Source organism: Euleptes europaea, chromosome 10 (assembly GCF_029931775.1).
Source record: "Euleptes europaea isolate rEulEur1 chromosome 10, rEulEur1.hap1, whole genome shotgun sequence".
In the NCBI taxonomy this organism is placed as follows: Eukaryota; Metazoa; Chordata; class Lepidosauria; order Squamata; family Sphaerodactylidae; genus Euleptes; species Euleptes europaea.
This window is the reverse complement of record NC_079321.1, coordinates 4,433,734-4,449,158: the sequence shown is the minus strand read 5'-3', so window position 1 is coordinate 4,449,158 and position 15,425 is coordinate 4,433,734. Positions and strand designations below refer to the sequence as shown.

Sequence of the window (15,425 nt, the reverse complement as noted above, 5' to 3'; positions counted from 1 at the left end):
ATAACAAAGATGTACAAGTATCACTGGTCTCCTAAAGTTCCAAAGTCCTTTGTAGTAAATAACTTATCAGACACTATAAATCTTCATAGTCCTCACAGTGAAGGAGAACCAGTAGCCAGTTTCCAATTAAATCTGTAACGGCGGGCTGCCTACTCTATCCCCATTTCGATATTGTTTTCCTCAGACTTAATCCTCGCATATCTAAAATAGAGCACACCAGCAAGCTTTCAGCATTCAACGTTCACAGATTTTGTTGGTTACTGATGACACCCTCAATAGAATCTTGGTTAAGGAAGTGCTGGTTTACTACATTTATGGACCAAGTTACAAGCATGCAAAGAATTGAAGACATTATATACTCAGGATTTTTTTTAAAAGGGGGGAGGCCTTTAATTAGTAGAATATATTAAAACCAGAGGAAGATGTCGCAGCTATGATAGTGGTCATATTTAGATTCTTTGTCTCTGTTATAAAGAACTGTCTGTGGATTATGTATCTAGTTTTAAGGGTCACTAATTAGAATTATAAACTCAGCTAGGTTTTAGAATATGTTCAATGACTTTGTTATGCTTATTAAGCAATATAACTCTTTAAAAAACAATACCACAGGGTATGTTTTTTTAGCTTAGGAATTTACTCGTTTGGTAGAAGATGAGAAGACGTTATGGTAAAGTTCAAATATTTTTTATTTTTTTATTCATACAGTATGAAGGTTCCTATAGTTCCAACAATGTATGATATAGCATGCAGAGGAAAAAAACTAAACATTCAACATAACCCATTTTCCACACACAAACTAAAAAAAAAAAGTCTCCCCCCCCCCCAATAAGAAAGTAATGTTAGCACTATATTCTATAACGCCAGCCAGGATATGCACAAGCAATTAAGAAACAGAAAGCATTTGCTAAAATGTTTGTAACAAATACTTATGTACAAAAAAAAATAATTCACAAAAGACTAGTTTTCCCCCTTGAAGCAAGAGCGCGCATGGCAGTTGACACTGGAACAGGGAACAACCACTGGCTGGGATTATAAAGCCACGTCCTGATCCAGAGGAAGGAAGTTAACATGTCGTGGAGATTCTCGGTTTTAAACATTTACCAAAAGTTTTGGCAACATCATCTTGTCTTTTAAATTATGCAAATCATGTAAACAAGAGGAACATTTTTTTTTCAAATCGATCTACATGCAAAACTTCATGTCATGCAAAGACACCAAGCACCTGGGTTTCTTCTCACAGACGGAGCCCACAATGTGCAGCACTCAGTTTTGAAGGGACAGTGATGGCGGGCAGGCGGGGCCCCTGACTTCACGTTCACGCAACCCGCCCTTCCTGATGAAAAATATTTTTGTCGTCGTCAATAGGGGAAAAAAAAATCCTGCTATAGAGGAAAGGGTGTACTCTCCCTAAAAAAATGTCTAAAGTAAATCTTTCTTCCAGCCAATAGTACCAATTGCAGAAAAAGGGAAAGGGATGATATAAAACTGTATAGAACATAGTTCGCTACTTTTATATCACACATCAAGTTGCTATCCGTTACAAGTCATGATATGGACCGGCCTAGAAAAAGCGGTTCTCCGGGTGAAGAACTGCCGATGAACGAGAGGTATCAATTTAGATAATGTGAAGCTTTCCTCCTTCCCTATGGCATAGGTTAACATTTCCCCCATAATATCCGTTATAATCATATATACACATATATAAAATATTACCAGTTTATTGATGCAGCCTGTTAAATGCACAAGGGAAATTATAATGGTTGGAACACAAATTAATGGCAAAAAGAGGTTTCTGTTTTGCTTTATTTTAAAATGGTTTTGCTGCGCACTGGGGATCCTACGCAATCACCTCGTTGGGCCTAAATTCTTAATTATGCTGAGTGCTGAGAAACAAACGCAAATGCTTTCAACTGTTTTATCTGCCCTTAGTGGACGGAAGCTGGTCTTTTTCAACCAACCGCACCCCCGTTTACTAAGAGACAGGATGAAATGGCCGTCGGCATTCCGTAAATCCTATTTGCACACAAGGACTAGTTCTTGGCATTAACATTAAATTACATATTCTCATACTATTAAAGTAGAATTACACTGAAAGCTATCAAGCAAAGTTGCAGTCCCTGGTAATATATCAACAGGTATATAAACAAACGTTACGATTCCTGTCTTACAAAAAAATTAAGGTAAATTAACAGGAAGCAATGCTTTCTCAGCCAGTCAATATATAGATATCTGAAAATAAGTCACAGGAGAAAGGAAAGAGTTGACCTAAAACAACCATTTAAAACTTTACATTCTTCTACTATTTATATATAAAACTGTGTGACATAAAAGTAAAGATGTATATCCATATATTGAACGGTTAATGTTCTGCTTGGCACTTTGTACTCTAGTTTTGTTTCTGAATCAAGTATATTAAATTAAAGCCCACCTAGCTACTACATATAGAAAGCTACATATATATCTATATATAAATACACACACATATATATAGATAGATATTTCCTTGTTATAAAAGATGAGAAAAAAATAAATTAAAAAGCCAACCCCCCTTCCCTTTCTCCACCACACTGATATGCTCTTTCCACCTTCCTGTCCTTCAGACTTTAAAGTGCTACACTGAGTTATTGAGAGAATAAAAGTTCAATAACACTTAAGTTGGCTTCATGAGGCTCATGTTGGAAAATGTGGCTTCACAGAGAAAAAAATACTTCCATTTAAATACACAGAGAGCGTTGCTGGACGTCTTGAGCAGATCTTCAGAGATGGAGAAGAAAGCAAAAGTGTTGGGTGGTGTCCTAAAGAGTCACACGTCGACCACCATTTTTTTGTGGATATCTAAGCCTCCTACAACCTGAAACGGTCATGCAAGAACAAGGTCAAGATTAGCAAGACAGGGGAGAAGGCAGGAATTCTGAGGTTTGGCTTTTCATAACAGCAGGGGGTTGGATCCCAACAATACTGTCTGCTAAGGGAACACATCAACACCTGAAGCTGCCTTATACTGAATCAGACCCTTGGTCCATCAAAGTCAGCATAGTCTACTCAGACCGGTCGTGGCTCTCCAGGGTCTCAGGTAGAGGTCTTTCACATCACCTACTTGCCTAGTCCCTTTAACTGGAGATGACAGGAAGGAGTCTCCATCAGCAAAAAAAGAACTTCCCTACCCCACCCCCCAACACACACATACACAGTGATCTCCCCAAAATGTTGCTGCTGGAGGGCAACAAAAAAACCCAAATGGCACGAGGTCTGTAGAGGTCTGTGATAGGTCAGGATCAGTTAAAAATGCTTTCCCCTCCCCCATCCAATGCAGTTTGCATCAAAAATTAAACTGAGCGATAGATTTAAGAAGGGGACATGTCTAAATTATGCATTCAATTCAGTGGATGTAGACAGCTTTGGAATACCCATTTATGCCCTCTAGTGAATGGAAGACTAGCACCATCCTTCCTTACAGCCCAAACGATGATCTCAAATCAGGATTTCCAGTAAACACACAGGGCTTTTTGTTAGCGGTTTTAATCTGCCAGTTGTTTTCATGAAATCCCATCACAGCAAAATCCATACAAAACCACATGAACAGCAACTGTCAACTACTCAAAAGGTTACCTAAAAAGTGTGGGTGAAAGGTGGAAAAGGACAACCAAAACAGCACGGCAAGTAACCAAGGATGAGAGCCACAGCTGAAATAAAGTTCCAGTTATTCTTTAAAGAACTCTGGCATTTATCAAAGCAGAGTTGAGAGAATGGGAAAGAAAGAGAGGCAAGCTACATCATACATGAGTTAAGAGACAACCAAACATTGAGAAAGAGGAAGGCAGAAACTGAGAAAAAGGGAAGAGTGTGTGTGTGTATATATATATATGAAAAACCTCATGAATTGATTTCCGTCAAGGCTACTTACAGCACAGAATTCCTCAAAGGATATTCTTCCGTCACCGTCTTTATCTGCATTTATTATGGTTTTGTCTACAATCTGCTGCAACTGAGTATCTTTCAGATTGTTCCCCACCATCATCTTCAAAACCTGGAACAGCTCCCCATTGGAAATATAGCCGTCTTTGTCCATGTCGTAGATGCGGAAAGCAACTGTAGAAAAAAAGGCGTCGGGGAAGTTCAGGAACAAACTCACAAGTGGAGATCTGGCAATATCAGCAGGTGCGTGTAATGGCTTCTGATCCATTTTGTGTTCTTGGCTCCCACCCCCTCTCCTGTTCTAGTCACTCTCACATCCAGCTACCCTAACTATAGCGCAGCAACCTCCTTTCCCAACAGAAATCAAACCTGCCCCAAGGCAGATGCATAGGGTCGCCAGGTCCCCCTTTGCAACCGGCTGGAGGTTTTTGGGGCAGAGCCTGAGGAGGGCAGGGTTTGGGAAGGGGCTTCAATGCCATAGAGTCCAGTTGCCAAAACAGCCATTTTCTCCAGGGGAACTGATCTCTCTCGGCTGGAGATCAGTTGTAATAGCAGGAGATCTCCAGCTAGTACCTGGGGGCTGGCAACCCTACAGATGCATCAGTGTGTCCACAGTTTAACTCCCAAGAAGCTGAACATTCATGTATATTTCAATAGTTGGAGCCAGAGCTGCTCAATAGGAAGTTTATAGCTTTACTGACAAGGAACAGGGAAAGAAAAACTGGCGGTGTGCTTTCCTGCAAATCTGTGCTTTAATTTGGCAGCTGACTCAGCTCACTAGAAGCACCGTAATATAAAGGTGGTACAGACGTCAAAGAAATTTACGAGAAAAGGACTGCTGTTACAGTAGCTCTAGCACTTCTGTGCTCAACATGGGAATGGGCAAGATCAGCTCAAAATATTATTGTAACACATCTTGGTATGTCACACTTATTTCACACATGAAGCTGCCTTATGCTGAATCAGACCCTTGGTCCGTCAAAGTCAGTATTGTCTACTCAGATCGGCAGCGGCTCTCCAGGGTCCCAGGCAGAGATCTTTCACATCACCTACTTGCCTATTCCCTTTAACTGGAGATGCCGGGGATTAAACCTGGGATCTTCTGCATGCCAAGCAGATGCTCTGCCACTGAGCCATGGCACAGGCACAGGAGCCAGCGTGGTGTAGTGGTTAAGAGCGGTGGTTTGGAGCAATGAAGTCTGATCTGGAGAACCCGGTTTGATTCCCCACTCCTCCACATGAGCTGCAGAGGCTAATCTGGTGAACTGGATTTGTTTCCCCACTCCTCCATGTGAAGCCAGCTGGGTGACCTTGGGCTAGTCACACTCAGCCCCACCCACTTCACAGGGTGTCTGTTGTGGGGAGGGGAAGGTAAGGTGATTGTAAGCCGGGTTGATTCTTCCTTAAGTGGTAGAGAAAGTTGGCATATAAAAACCAACTCCTTCTTCCAAGAAAATGTATCACCATGCAAATTTCGTGTTGCTCATGAAAGCTCATACTGAAATCAATGTTAGTCTTTAACGTGCCACACGACTCTTCTTTCAAGCCTCAGGAATATACTGTTAGTGAATATTAATATAATTAAGGATAAGGCATTGGATCCACCAGAAAGGTTAAGGGAAGATGCTGCCGGAGTGGCCGTTTCCTCACCTTCTTGCTCCTCAAACAACCTGTTGTTTGAGCCTAAACTTGTTGGGATGTGCAAGTCTCAACATCCATACTCATGTGAGAGCTAACTGCTTCTTCGTTAATAAACTGCTAGATTTGCACGTAGCCAATGGGGCGTCGAGTAAAGCAGTTGATTCTAGAAGAGGGGAGTTTAACCAATGTTGTGTTATCTCTAAGTTCACTTGATTTAGCTTTTCCATCATGTAGGAGTTATATCTAGTTCGTTAGTTAAGAAATAAATCTTTAAGTTTAAGCTAACACTAGCGTCTGTGAATACTTACTCTGCTAAATGTAATGTATAATAACCAACAGAACTCCTTTGATCCAAAGCACCTAATATAATATAATAGGCATGCTCCTCTGATCCTGGAGAGAATAGGTATGCATCATGACCAGCATCCATTTTGACTAGTAGCCACGGATAGCCCTCTCCTCCATGAACATGTCCACTCCCCCCTTAAAACCTCCAAGTTGGCAACCATCACCACATCCTGGGGCAGGGAGTTCCACCATTTAACTATGCGTTGTGTGAAGAAATACTTCCTTTTATCAGTTTTGAATCTCTCTGAAGAACTGTGCTACGGGAGGAGGAGGAGGGCAGAAATGAGAATCAAGAAAAACAACCTTTTTTTTTTTTTTTGGCTTTCCTGAGTAGAAGAGACCACAGAGATTTTACTATATTCTTCCTCATTGCTGTTGCCCTCCCCACCCCCACCCCACCCCGGCCGCAGTACTTGAGAGGTTCTCCCAATCCCTCAGGACAAAATGGCAGACCCACATGAGGAAAAGGTCCGCTCCGCCAATACCTCCCATGAATTCTTTGGTGGATCCAACCGAGACCTGGTATTCCATATACGTACAAGAAAACAGCCCATACTTACACCTCAACTTCTGTTCCTTGTCACCTTTGACACTGAATTGGGAGACTCCTTCTATAAATTCTAAGGAATACAGGCAAGAAGAGCAATTAATCATTGTGCACAAGAAGCAACCAGATCATCATTTATGAACTTCAGTGAGACAGGTTTCTTGTTCTGGACAGTTCAAATGTTGGGTGTGGTCTATCTGGAATCAGCAACGTCTGTGTGCAACAGTCCGAAAGCATTCCACATTTTAGAGATGACAAGTTCATCTTTATTAAGTTTACAAATTACTTCCGCATCAAGGAGATTCAGTAAGCTGTCACACACATTTATCACAATATGTTAACTAGCTGCTGTCCTTTACAGAGCTTTTATCCTTTTCTGTTACGGGCTTAACTGTTTGATTAATTTTTTCAAAGGTACTGTTGGCAATTAACAGTCTCAGACAACATTTAGCTCCTGTGCAATAAGTTCTGTCTTTTGTTAAATAATTTTATCATAATATTTCTATCACCATTATTCACTTTGGAGAGCTCCCTACAACCTTAGATGAAAGAGCATCGTGCCCCATCTATCCTTTTATAATCGGAGCATTTTCGGCAAGCAACCAAGTCCAATTTTTACTAGTTTTACTACTACAATTTTACTAAAACAAATGCAGTAGGGCATGTGCACTTTGGACAATGAAACTACAAACTGACCTTACAATGTGCATGAATCTCTATGTAAAATTTTATTACAAAGTGAGGAAAATTGACTTTGTGGGCATTCTGTCCTTCTCAGTTCTTTGTAAATTAAGCTCACGCTTGGGAAATAGCTGTTTATCAAATACATCAATAAGCTAAGAGATACTGAACTTATAAAATAGTCGACTGCGGAATGAAAAGGCCTAATCCCAGCTGAATGCCTCTGTTAAGTATCTGTGAAAAAGACACTTTCACATGTCAAATTGTTAAGAAATATTCACCCAGCGAAATCTCTTACCTTTAAAGTCCACTTCTCCGTTCCCATCTGTATCAAATATGTCTATTACTCGTTGTACCAGTGGATTCTGTTGAAGTTCAGGCAAAGACATGAACTCTTCCACACTCAAAGAACCGGAATTGTCTAAATCAAGCTTTTTAAACCTCTTTCCCAACCGTTTAATCTCATCTGCATCAACTGGAGGGGGAGAAGAGAGAAGAAAAAGGAAAAACTGTTTTCAGAAATAATTTGCTTCACATTTATTTACAGTGCACAAATTAATAACGTAGTGTTTTCTTTTAAAGCCACATTAATTGGTTTTGCTGGCATAAAAGTTACATTGTAGTTTGGAGCCAAACCACAGAGTTAGATGGGCAGAGGGGTACCAGATCCAATAAATAGTGCTTAAAAAGTACAAATGAAAGATTTTTTATATGAAAAGCTTTCCAATATAACCAACTAAGTTACTCACTTTTATGTCACTGCGTCAGGATCCTTTGGCCTCACAGTTCTGCATAAACTACTCTACACTGACTCAAAAGGATGGCTTTTATGCCAGTCCCGTGACTGGCAGACCACAGCCATGCTCTGCAAGAGTCTTGGTTTCTCTCTTAGGCCCTAAAACAGGCAGGGCGCATGCAAACATTACTCTTCCAGTGGCAGATGGTTGTGACTGCACAGAAATCAGACCACTGCTGCTCGGAGACCAGCTTTGTCAAACTACAACAGGGATTTCCCAGACAGTGGAAGAAAGGGAATCTGTTTTGGCCGATGCAAGGAAGTTAGTCAATCAGACCTGTCTCGGCTGCTGGCATGTGCACATCTACTAATTCCCCACTCTGCTACGGAAGCTTGTTGGGTGACTTTGGGCCAGTCACATTTATTCTTTAAAACTCCTTATATCTGTCAAGTAGTACAACTAATTGTCAAATTAAATGACACATTTAATGTTGTTACAGCAGCAAAATAAGTTCGGGTTTGATAGGAAAGTGAATACAGCATGTGTTTAAATTTTCCAAAATTTCTGTTTTGTTCCCCAAAAAACATTTCCCCCCCTTAGCTTCAAAATTTCACACCACTAATAGGGAGAAGTGATTTTACATCACTAATAGGCTCTGAGAGCCAGCATGGTGTAGGGGTTAATATGTTCCATATTAACATACCACACCCTCATTAGCACATTATCTTGATACTTACAGGACAATGATTAGAACATTGCCTTTGATACTTTTTGCAGGACAATGATTCAGCTCAAACCCAACCCCTTTCTGACTATATATTACTCTTCCTACACCCTTGACAGAGACACTGTCCTTCAGTGTTACTCCTCTGAAGATGCCTGCCACAGCTGCTGGCGAAACATCAGGAAAGAAAATACAAAGACCACGGTCACACAGCCCGGATAACCTACAAGAACCAATGTACTTCACAAGGTTGTTGTGAGGATAAAATGGAGGAACGATGCAAGCTGCTTCACGTTCCCATTGGGGAGAAAGGTGGAGTATAAATGAAGCAGCTCCCTTCCCCGATCATACAGGTGTGTAGTGTCTTCATTTTGTCATGACAGTTCTACGGCTTCATATCTACAGTAGGATTCCAAGTAGACCTGCCTAGGCTTGCTCTTAATGATGTAAGCCGTTTCAATAATTTATAGGGCTGCTTGCAGATTAAAGCATCAGTATTTTCATCTGTTATCGTTTTCGCTATTTTAATGCTGCAAATGTATTGAATGTCTGCCTAATTACTATTATCTGAGCAATTTTTAAAATTGATTTTGGCCTTGGAAACTGGATGGCCTCTGGAATACAAGGTGGATATGTATTAAACAGGCGAAAGGAGAGACACACAGTACTCTGGGGTACTTTGACAAGGCCACCTCCTCTTTTTAAAAAAGTGTTTCAATTCAGACTTCAAATAACAGCTAGAAGAAAAGTGCAAACAGTACATGTGTATAAATACCAGAAAGTGTATGAACATCATCAGTGTTTGAAGCCTTGTATTTGATTCTTGCTTTTGATATTTCAATACATCTCCCTTCAATAAAATACCATCTTAGTTGTCTCACACAAATCCTTAATACTCCTATTTTTATAATTCGCTTTGATTTACTTGGCAACTAGCTACTCCATTATGTCACAGCCAAAAAGCTTTATTCTAACGCCAAAAGGAAATAGTTATCTGTCCTTATGACCATGTATCCTCAGGAAAGACAGAGCCAAGCCTATCCTATTTAGAGCATGGGAGACCAAAGCTGAAAGCATGAGCCCTTTCCAAACAGTACAGTTGTACTTTCCGAAGATACTGTCCTGACTCTTGTGCATGATCACCACACACTGACAATCCTGAATAGGATTATACCCTTCTAAATCCATTGACTTCAATGGATTTAGAAGGGCTCTACTCTATTTGGGATTGTACACACGAAGCTGCCTTATCCTGAATCAGACCCTTGGTTCAGCAAGGTCAGTACTGTCTACTCTGACTAGCAGCAGCTCTCCAGGGCCTCAGGCAGAGGTTTCCACATCATCTACTACCCAATCCTTTTAGCTGGAGGTGCCGGGGATTGAACCTGGGACTTTCTGCATGCCAAGCAGATACTCTACCCCCGAGCCATGACTCCTCCCCTGCTGTAAGTTTTTGCCATTTCCACCAATTCGAACATTTTCCCAATCCAGTCTTTTTTCTCGGGAATTTCTGCCCCCTTCCATTTTGCTGCATAAAGCAGTCTCGCAGCTGTTGTAGCATAAATCAAAAAAGTTCTTTGTATTAGCAAGTTGTCAGGTATCATACTTAATAGCATCATTTCTGGTGTTTTGGGTATATTTTTTGTACTATTAGTCTCAGTTCATTGTATATCATATCCCAAAAATCTTTAGCTTTATCACAAGTCCACCACATACGGTGAAAGGAACCAATTTCCTTATTGCATTTCCAACATTTGGGGGATGTCACTTTATATATCTTTGCCATCTTCTTAGGTGTTAAATGCCATCTATACATCATTTTATAAATGTTTTCTCGAATTGATTGCGCATTTATTCCTTTCAAGTCTTTTGACCAAAGTCTTTCCCATTTGTTTAAAGGAATATCATGTCCAATATTTTGAGCCCAATCAATCATAGTTGGTTTAATTGTCTCCTGCTCACAATATAATGTTAAGAGTAGATTGTACATTTTAGAGATCAATTTCAGATTGTTCTCTAGTAACATCTTGTGGAAAGGGGACTTTTCTTTAGAAAATCCATTTTTCATATCTTGTACAAAAACTGATTTAATCTGACAATATTGCAACCATTGTAAATCCTCTTTGAGAAATTGAAATTCCTTTAATGAACATTTTTTCCCCTCCCAATTAATTAATTCCTGGTAGATTATGAATTTGTCCGGTCTAAGTGGTCGAAGTGTTAACATTTCTTGCGGTGAAATCCACATCAGAGTTGTTGGTTCCAAAATATGTTTGTATTTCATCCAGATGCGCAGTAGAGAGGACCTGATTATATGATTCCTAAATGATGCTTGTATCTTAATTTTATCATACCATAAATAGCCATGCCATCCACTAATATTATTAAAGCCTTCAAGCTCCAGTAAACGTGTATTTGATAAGGTTATCCAGTCTTTTAGCCATGTTAAGGCTACCGCTTCAGCGTAAAGTTGAAAGTTTGGTAGTGCTAAGCCTCCTCTAACTTTAAGGTCCATCAGATATCTATAAGCAGTCCTCGGTTTTTTCCCTTGCCAGATGAAATTTAAAATGTCTTTCCTCCAAGTATCAAAGTATTTAACATGTGATATTATAGGCAAGTTTTGGAATAAGAAGAGCATCCTTGGTAACACATTCATTTGAATTGTTGAAATACGTCCCAATAGTGACAACTTTTTATTTGACCAAATAATCATATCAGTTTTTATTTTACCCCATAATTTAAGATAGTTGTTGGTTAACAATTCTTTGTTCTTCGCTGAGATCCAGATTCCCAAGTATTTAACTTTATTGGCCTTCTCCCAACCTGTAAACGTACTGAATTCCTGTTGTTCTATTTCTGATAAATTTTTGAATATTGTCTTTGTTTTTTCTTGATTGACTTTAAATCCCGATATTTCCCCAAAGTCGTCCAGAGTCTCTTGTAGTAACTTCATTGATTGTGTTGGGTTTTCCAGAATTAACAGGAGGTCATCCGCGAATGCTCTCAATTTAAATTCATGTTTTTTAATTTTTAGACCACGAATGTCCTCCATACTCCTTAGTTTACAACATAGTGTTTCCAACACCAACAAAAATAATAACGGAGACAAAGGACAGCCTTGTCTAGTTCCTTTCTTAATTTGACAATTTTCCGACATTGATTCATTCACCAAAATTTTCGCATGTTGGGATGTATAAATGGCTGATATACCTTTCAAAAAACGGTCTCCAAAATTTAATTTTACCAATGTTTTTTCCATAAAGTCCCATGAGACCATATCAAAGGCTTTTTCCGCATCCAAAAATACAAAGGCGGCTGATCGTTGTATATTCTGGTCATAATATTCTAATGAGTCCAATAAGATTCTTATATTATCTTTAATTTGCCTTCCTGGAACAAAGCCCGCCTGATCTTCATGTATAAGGTCTTTGATGAATTTTCTTATCCTATTCGATAAGATCGAGGCATAAATCTTATAGTCCACATTTAACAACGAAATAGGTCTATAATTTGATGTTCTTTCTGGGTCTCTTCCTTCCTTGGGTATCAACGATATGTATGCATGCGACCAAGTTTCTGGGGCTACTCCCTTATCCAAAATTGTATTGCAAAGTGATACAAAGAAGTCTGCTAAATTGTCACTAAATGTTCTATAAAATAAAGCAGTTATTCCGTCTGGTCCAGGTGTCTTATCCGTCTTTTGTTTCATTATTGCTTCTTGTATTTCTTCCCTTGTAATTGGAGCGTCTATCCATTTTCGTTGGTCTATTGAAAGAATATTCATCTGTATTGAACTTAAAAACTTATCTATGTTCTGTTTGGAGATATTTTCTTTCTGATACAGCTTAGTGTAAAATGAAACAAATTCTTTTTGTATATCTATAGTTGAATGAACTGGTCCTTTAGCAGTTTGAATTTTTGTTATAATCTTCTTCTGAAATGAGTCTTTCAATTGTGTTGCTAAAAATTTCCCAGGTTTATTAGCATGTTCAAAATATTTTTGTTTGGCAAATTTTAAGTTCTTATTCATTTCCTCCATTATGACCAAATTTAATTGATGTTTAGATACAGAAATCTTCATTTGTATTTCATTTTTCTCTTCTTCTTGTAACGCCATAACAAGTTTTTGTTCCAAATTTTGTAAATCCCAAAGTATATTGTTGGTAAGTTGTAGTTGAGTTTTCCTCCACGCTGCATGTTTCTGTATCATAAATCCTCTTAGAGCTGCTTTAAACGCATCCCACACTGTATTCAACGTAGTTTCTCCATTAAGATTGGCTTCAAAAAAATATTTAATCAGATCATATAATTCTTTTTGAATCTTGTTTTCCTTTAAAAGTTTATCATTCAATCTCCATCTAAATGCTTGTTTATTGTTCCACTCAAATGTAATCGGATTATGATCAGAAAAAGTTCTTGGTAAAATATGTATTTTACGTAGTTGCGTGAATATTGATTTACTAGACCAAATCATATCTATTCTGGAGTGTGAGTCGTGTCTCGCTGAATAAAAGGTATATTCTTTGGCTGTAGTGTTCATTGTTCTCCAGATGTCTTGTAGTTCCAATTCTGTAGCCATGGTGAAGAAAGTTTTAGGTAAACATCCTTCATTTTCGTCTTTTGCTTTTGTTTTTTTGTCCAAAATTGGGAGAGTAACACCATTTAAGTCACCCATCAATAAAATCTGGTCATTGGCGAACTGAGAGATCAGTTCATGCAATTGTCCATAGAATTTTGTTTTTCCTTCATTGGGAGCATATATTCCTACCACAATCGTCTTTTGCCCCAATATTTTAGTTTTTATAATTACAATTCTCCCTTCGTTGTCTTTATATAGTAGTTCAGGACTAAGGCTAGGATGAGCATATATTACTACTCCCTTAGCTTTTGTTTCAGCCGATGCCACAAATGCTTGTCCAAGCACTTGCCTATCCAAATATTTTTTGTGTTTTTTTGCTATATGAGTTTCTTGTAAACAGATTAGGGAGTATTTATACTTCTGTAAATATTTAAAAATTCTAGCCCTTTTAGTTTTTTCATTCAAACCATTCACATTCCAAGAAATTACTTTTGCCATGGTACAGTGATTATTGGAGCAAAATATACAGTCTATAATTTAGTTCCTCCTGCTGCTCCCTGTGATTCTTCTTCTTCTTCTTGTTCTTCTTCCTCTTCCTTTTGATCCCCAGTTAATCCTTTAAGATCTGATTTATATTTTCTCAGAAATTTTCCCACATCTGCTGTAGATGTAATTGTCATTTTCATTTCTTTGTAGGTAAAAGCCAAGCCTTGTGGCATAATCCAACGATATTTAATACCATTAGCTTTCAAAACAGACACAAATTCTTTGTAATTATTCCTCTGTGAAAGTAAATGTCTTGGTATGTCCTTTAATAAAATTAGAGGAATATCTCCTGCTGACACTGGGTTGTCATAATGCATCTTCATGATCTTATCCTTGATCCTAGTGTCATAAAACACTATCATCAGGTCTCTTGGCTTAGATCTTTTCATTCTAGCAGGTAATGGTATTCTGTATACTCTGTTAATAGCTTGGTTCAATTCTTGTTGATCCATCTGAAACAGGTAAGCCAGATTTGGGATTACAGTTTCTTTGTTGTCTCCCATCATATCTGGAAGGTTGCGCAGACGAAGGTTGGTCTCTCTCACTCTCATCTCCATCATTGCTATTTGATCTTTTACAGTTATCTGATTTAATTGTATTGTTTCAATCTGTTTTTCTTGGCTTACTAATTTTTTCTTTGTATCCTTATGCTCTTCCATCACTTTCTTTATTGATAAGTCCATTGTTTGCATATCTGACTGCATAATGCTCATTTGGGTTTTTACTTCTTTAAGATCTCCTGTTATCACACCCAATTTGTGATCAATAGCTTGAGATGCTTGACCTAGGTTTGTCATCATAGAAGTTAACTGTGCCATCTGTGTAGACATCTGTGTAGACATCTGTTCAAGCTGCTTATTTGTTGCCTCTGTTTGTTTGGCTAGCATATCTTGTAATTTCTTATCCATGGCTAAAACTTGTACTGAGTCCTTCAGTTTAGTATAGGCAGGGCTATGCAATGAGCCAGAGCGGGGTCGAGTTCCAGACATTTACATTGGAATAAGACTGGTAAAAGTCATGTCTTCAGACAGGGCCCTCCAGGTGGTAGTTAATAGAAGGTAGTTCAATGATCAGCTTGATAATTTTTTCGGGTTGAAAAGAGCTAAATTTGGCTTTAAAACAGCTTAATAAAGTTTTGAAATACCAACGAGTTTTATTGGACGCTCTAGGTCGGGTCTACCAGGAAGTATTCCGGAAGTTGTATTTGCCGTGGACCTTCTACCGCCTCATCTCGATGGTTGTTTCCTTTAGGAACTATTTCTGTGTAACTCAAGTGCGACGCGTATCCGGTTCTCCAGCTTGCTTCCTGTTGTTGTGACTCAGATGATAGAGAGGGTGGTATAGAGGGGCTTCCGGTCTGATGAATCCCTTGCTGCTAACGTGGCAGGAAACTCTTTTTCACCAGAAAATCAGGAAGAAATTCACCCTCCCCTTCCCTCGAAGTTGGTGGAAATTTTAGTCCATCATCTAAGCGTCCTTCCAACTCTTTGTTTTGATTTAAGCTGATCTGTCTGATAAGGCTCCTGCCGCTAATCCTGATGGAATTTACGAATCAAACTTTCCCGATTGAGATAAGGGAGGAGCAGGGGCACTGGGAATATCTTCATCTACCCCCCAGTTATACGGTGATGCCAGTAAAAAACGAAGGGTTCTTTGTACTCACTTGGGCATCGAGAGGTGAGGTTCTTTTCTTAAAATAGTCCTTGT

The 15,425-nt window shown here is 38.9% G+C and overlaps 2 protein-coding genes across 2 annotated transcripts in view; both read right to left on the bottom strand.

Moving 5' to 3' along the window:
- Nucleotides 1-15,425, bottom strand: part of CNRIP1 (cannabinoid receptor interacting protein 1) — a 164,578-nt gene that overhangs the window by 78,326 nt on the left and 70,827 nt on the right. The gene's annotated exons all lie outside the window — the stretch shown is intronic.
- Nucleotides 1,970-15,425, bottom strand: part of PPP3R1 (protein phosphatase 3 regulatory subunit B, alpha) — a 45,910-nt gene continuing 32,454 nt past the window's right edge. Inside the window, exons 3-6 of the mRNA XM_056856952.1 lie at nt 7,431-7,607; nt 6,465-6,524; nt 3,905-4,089; nt 1,970-2,851 (exon numbers count right to left, since the gene is read on the bottom strand). Coding sequence (XP_056712930.1) covers nt 2,804-2,851; nt 3,905-4,089; nt 6,465-6,524; nt 7,431-7,607 — 470 coding nt within the window. The 3' untranslated portion in view covers nt 1,970-2,803. The remainder of the gene's footprint in view (nt 2,852-3,904; nt 4,090-6,464; nt 6,525-7,430; nt 7,608-15,425) is intronic.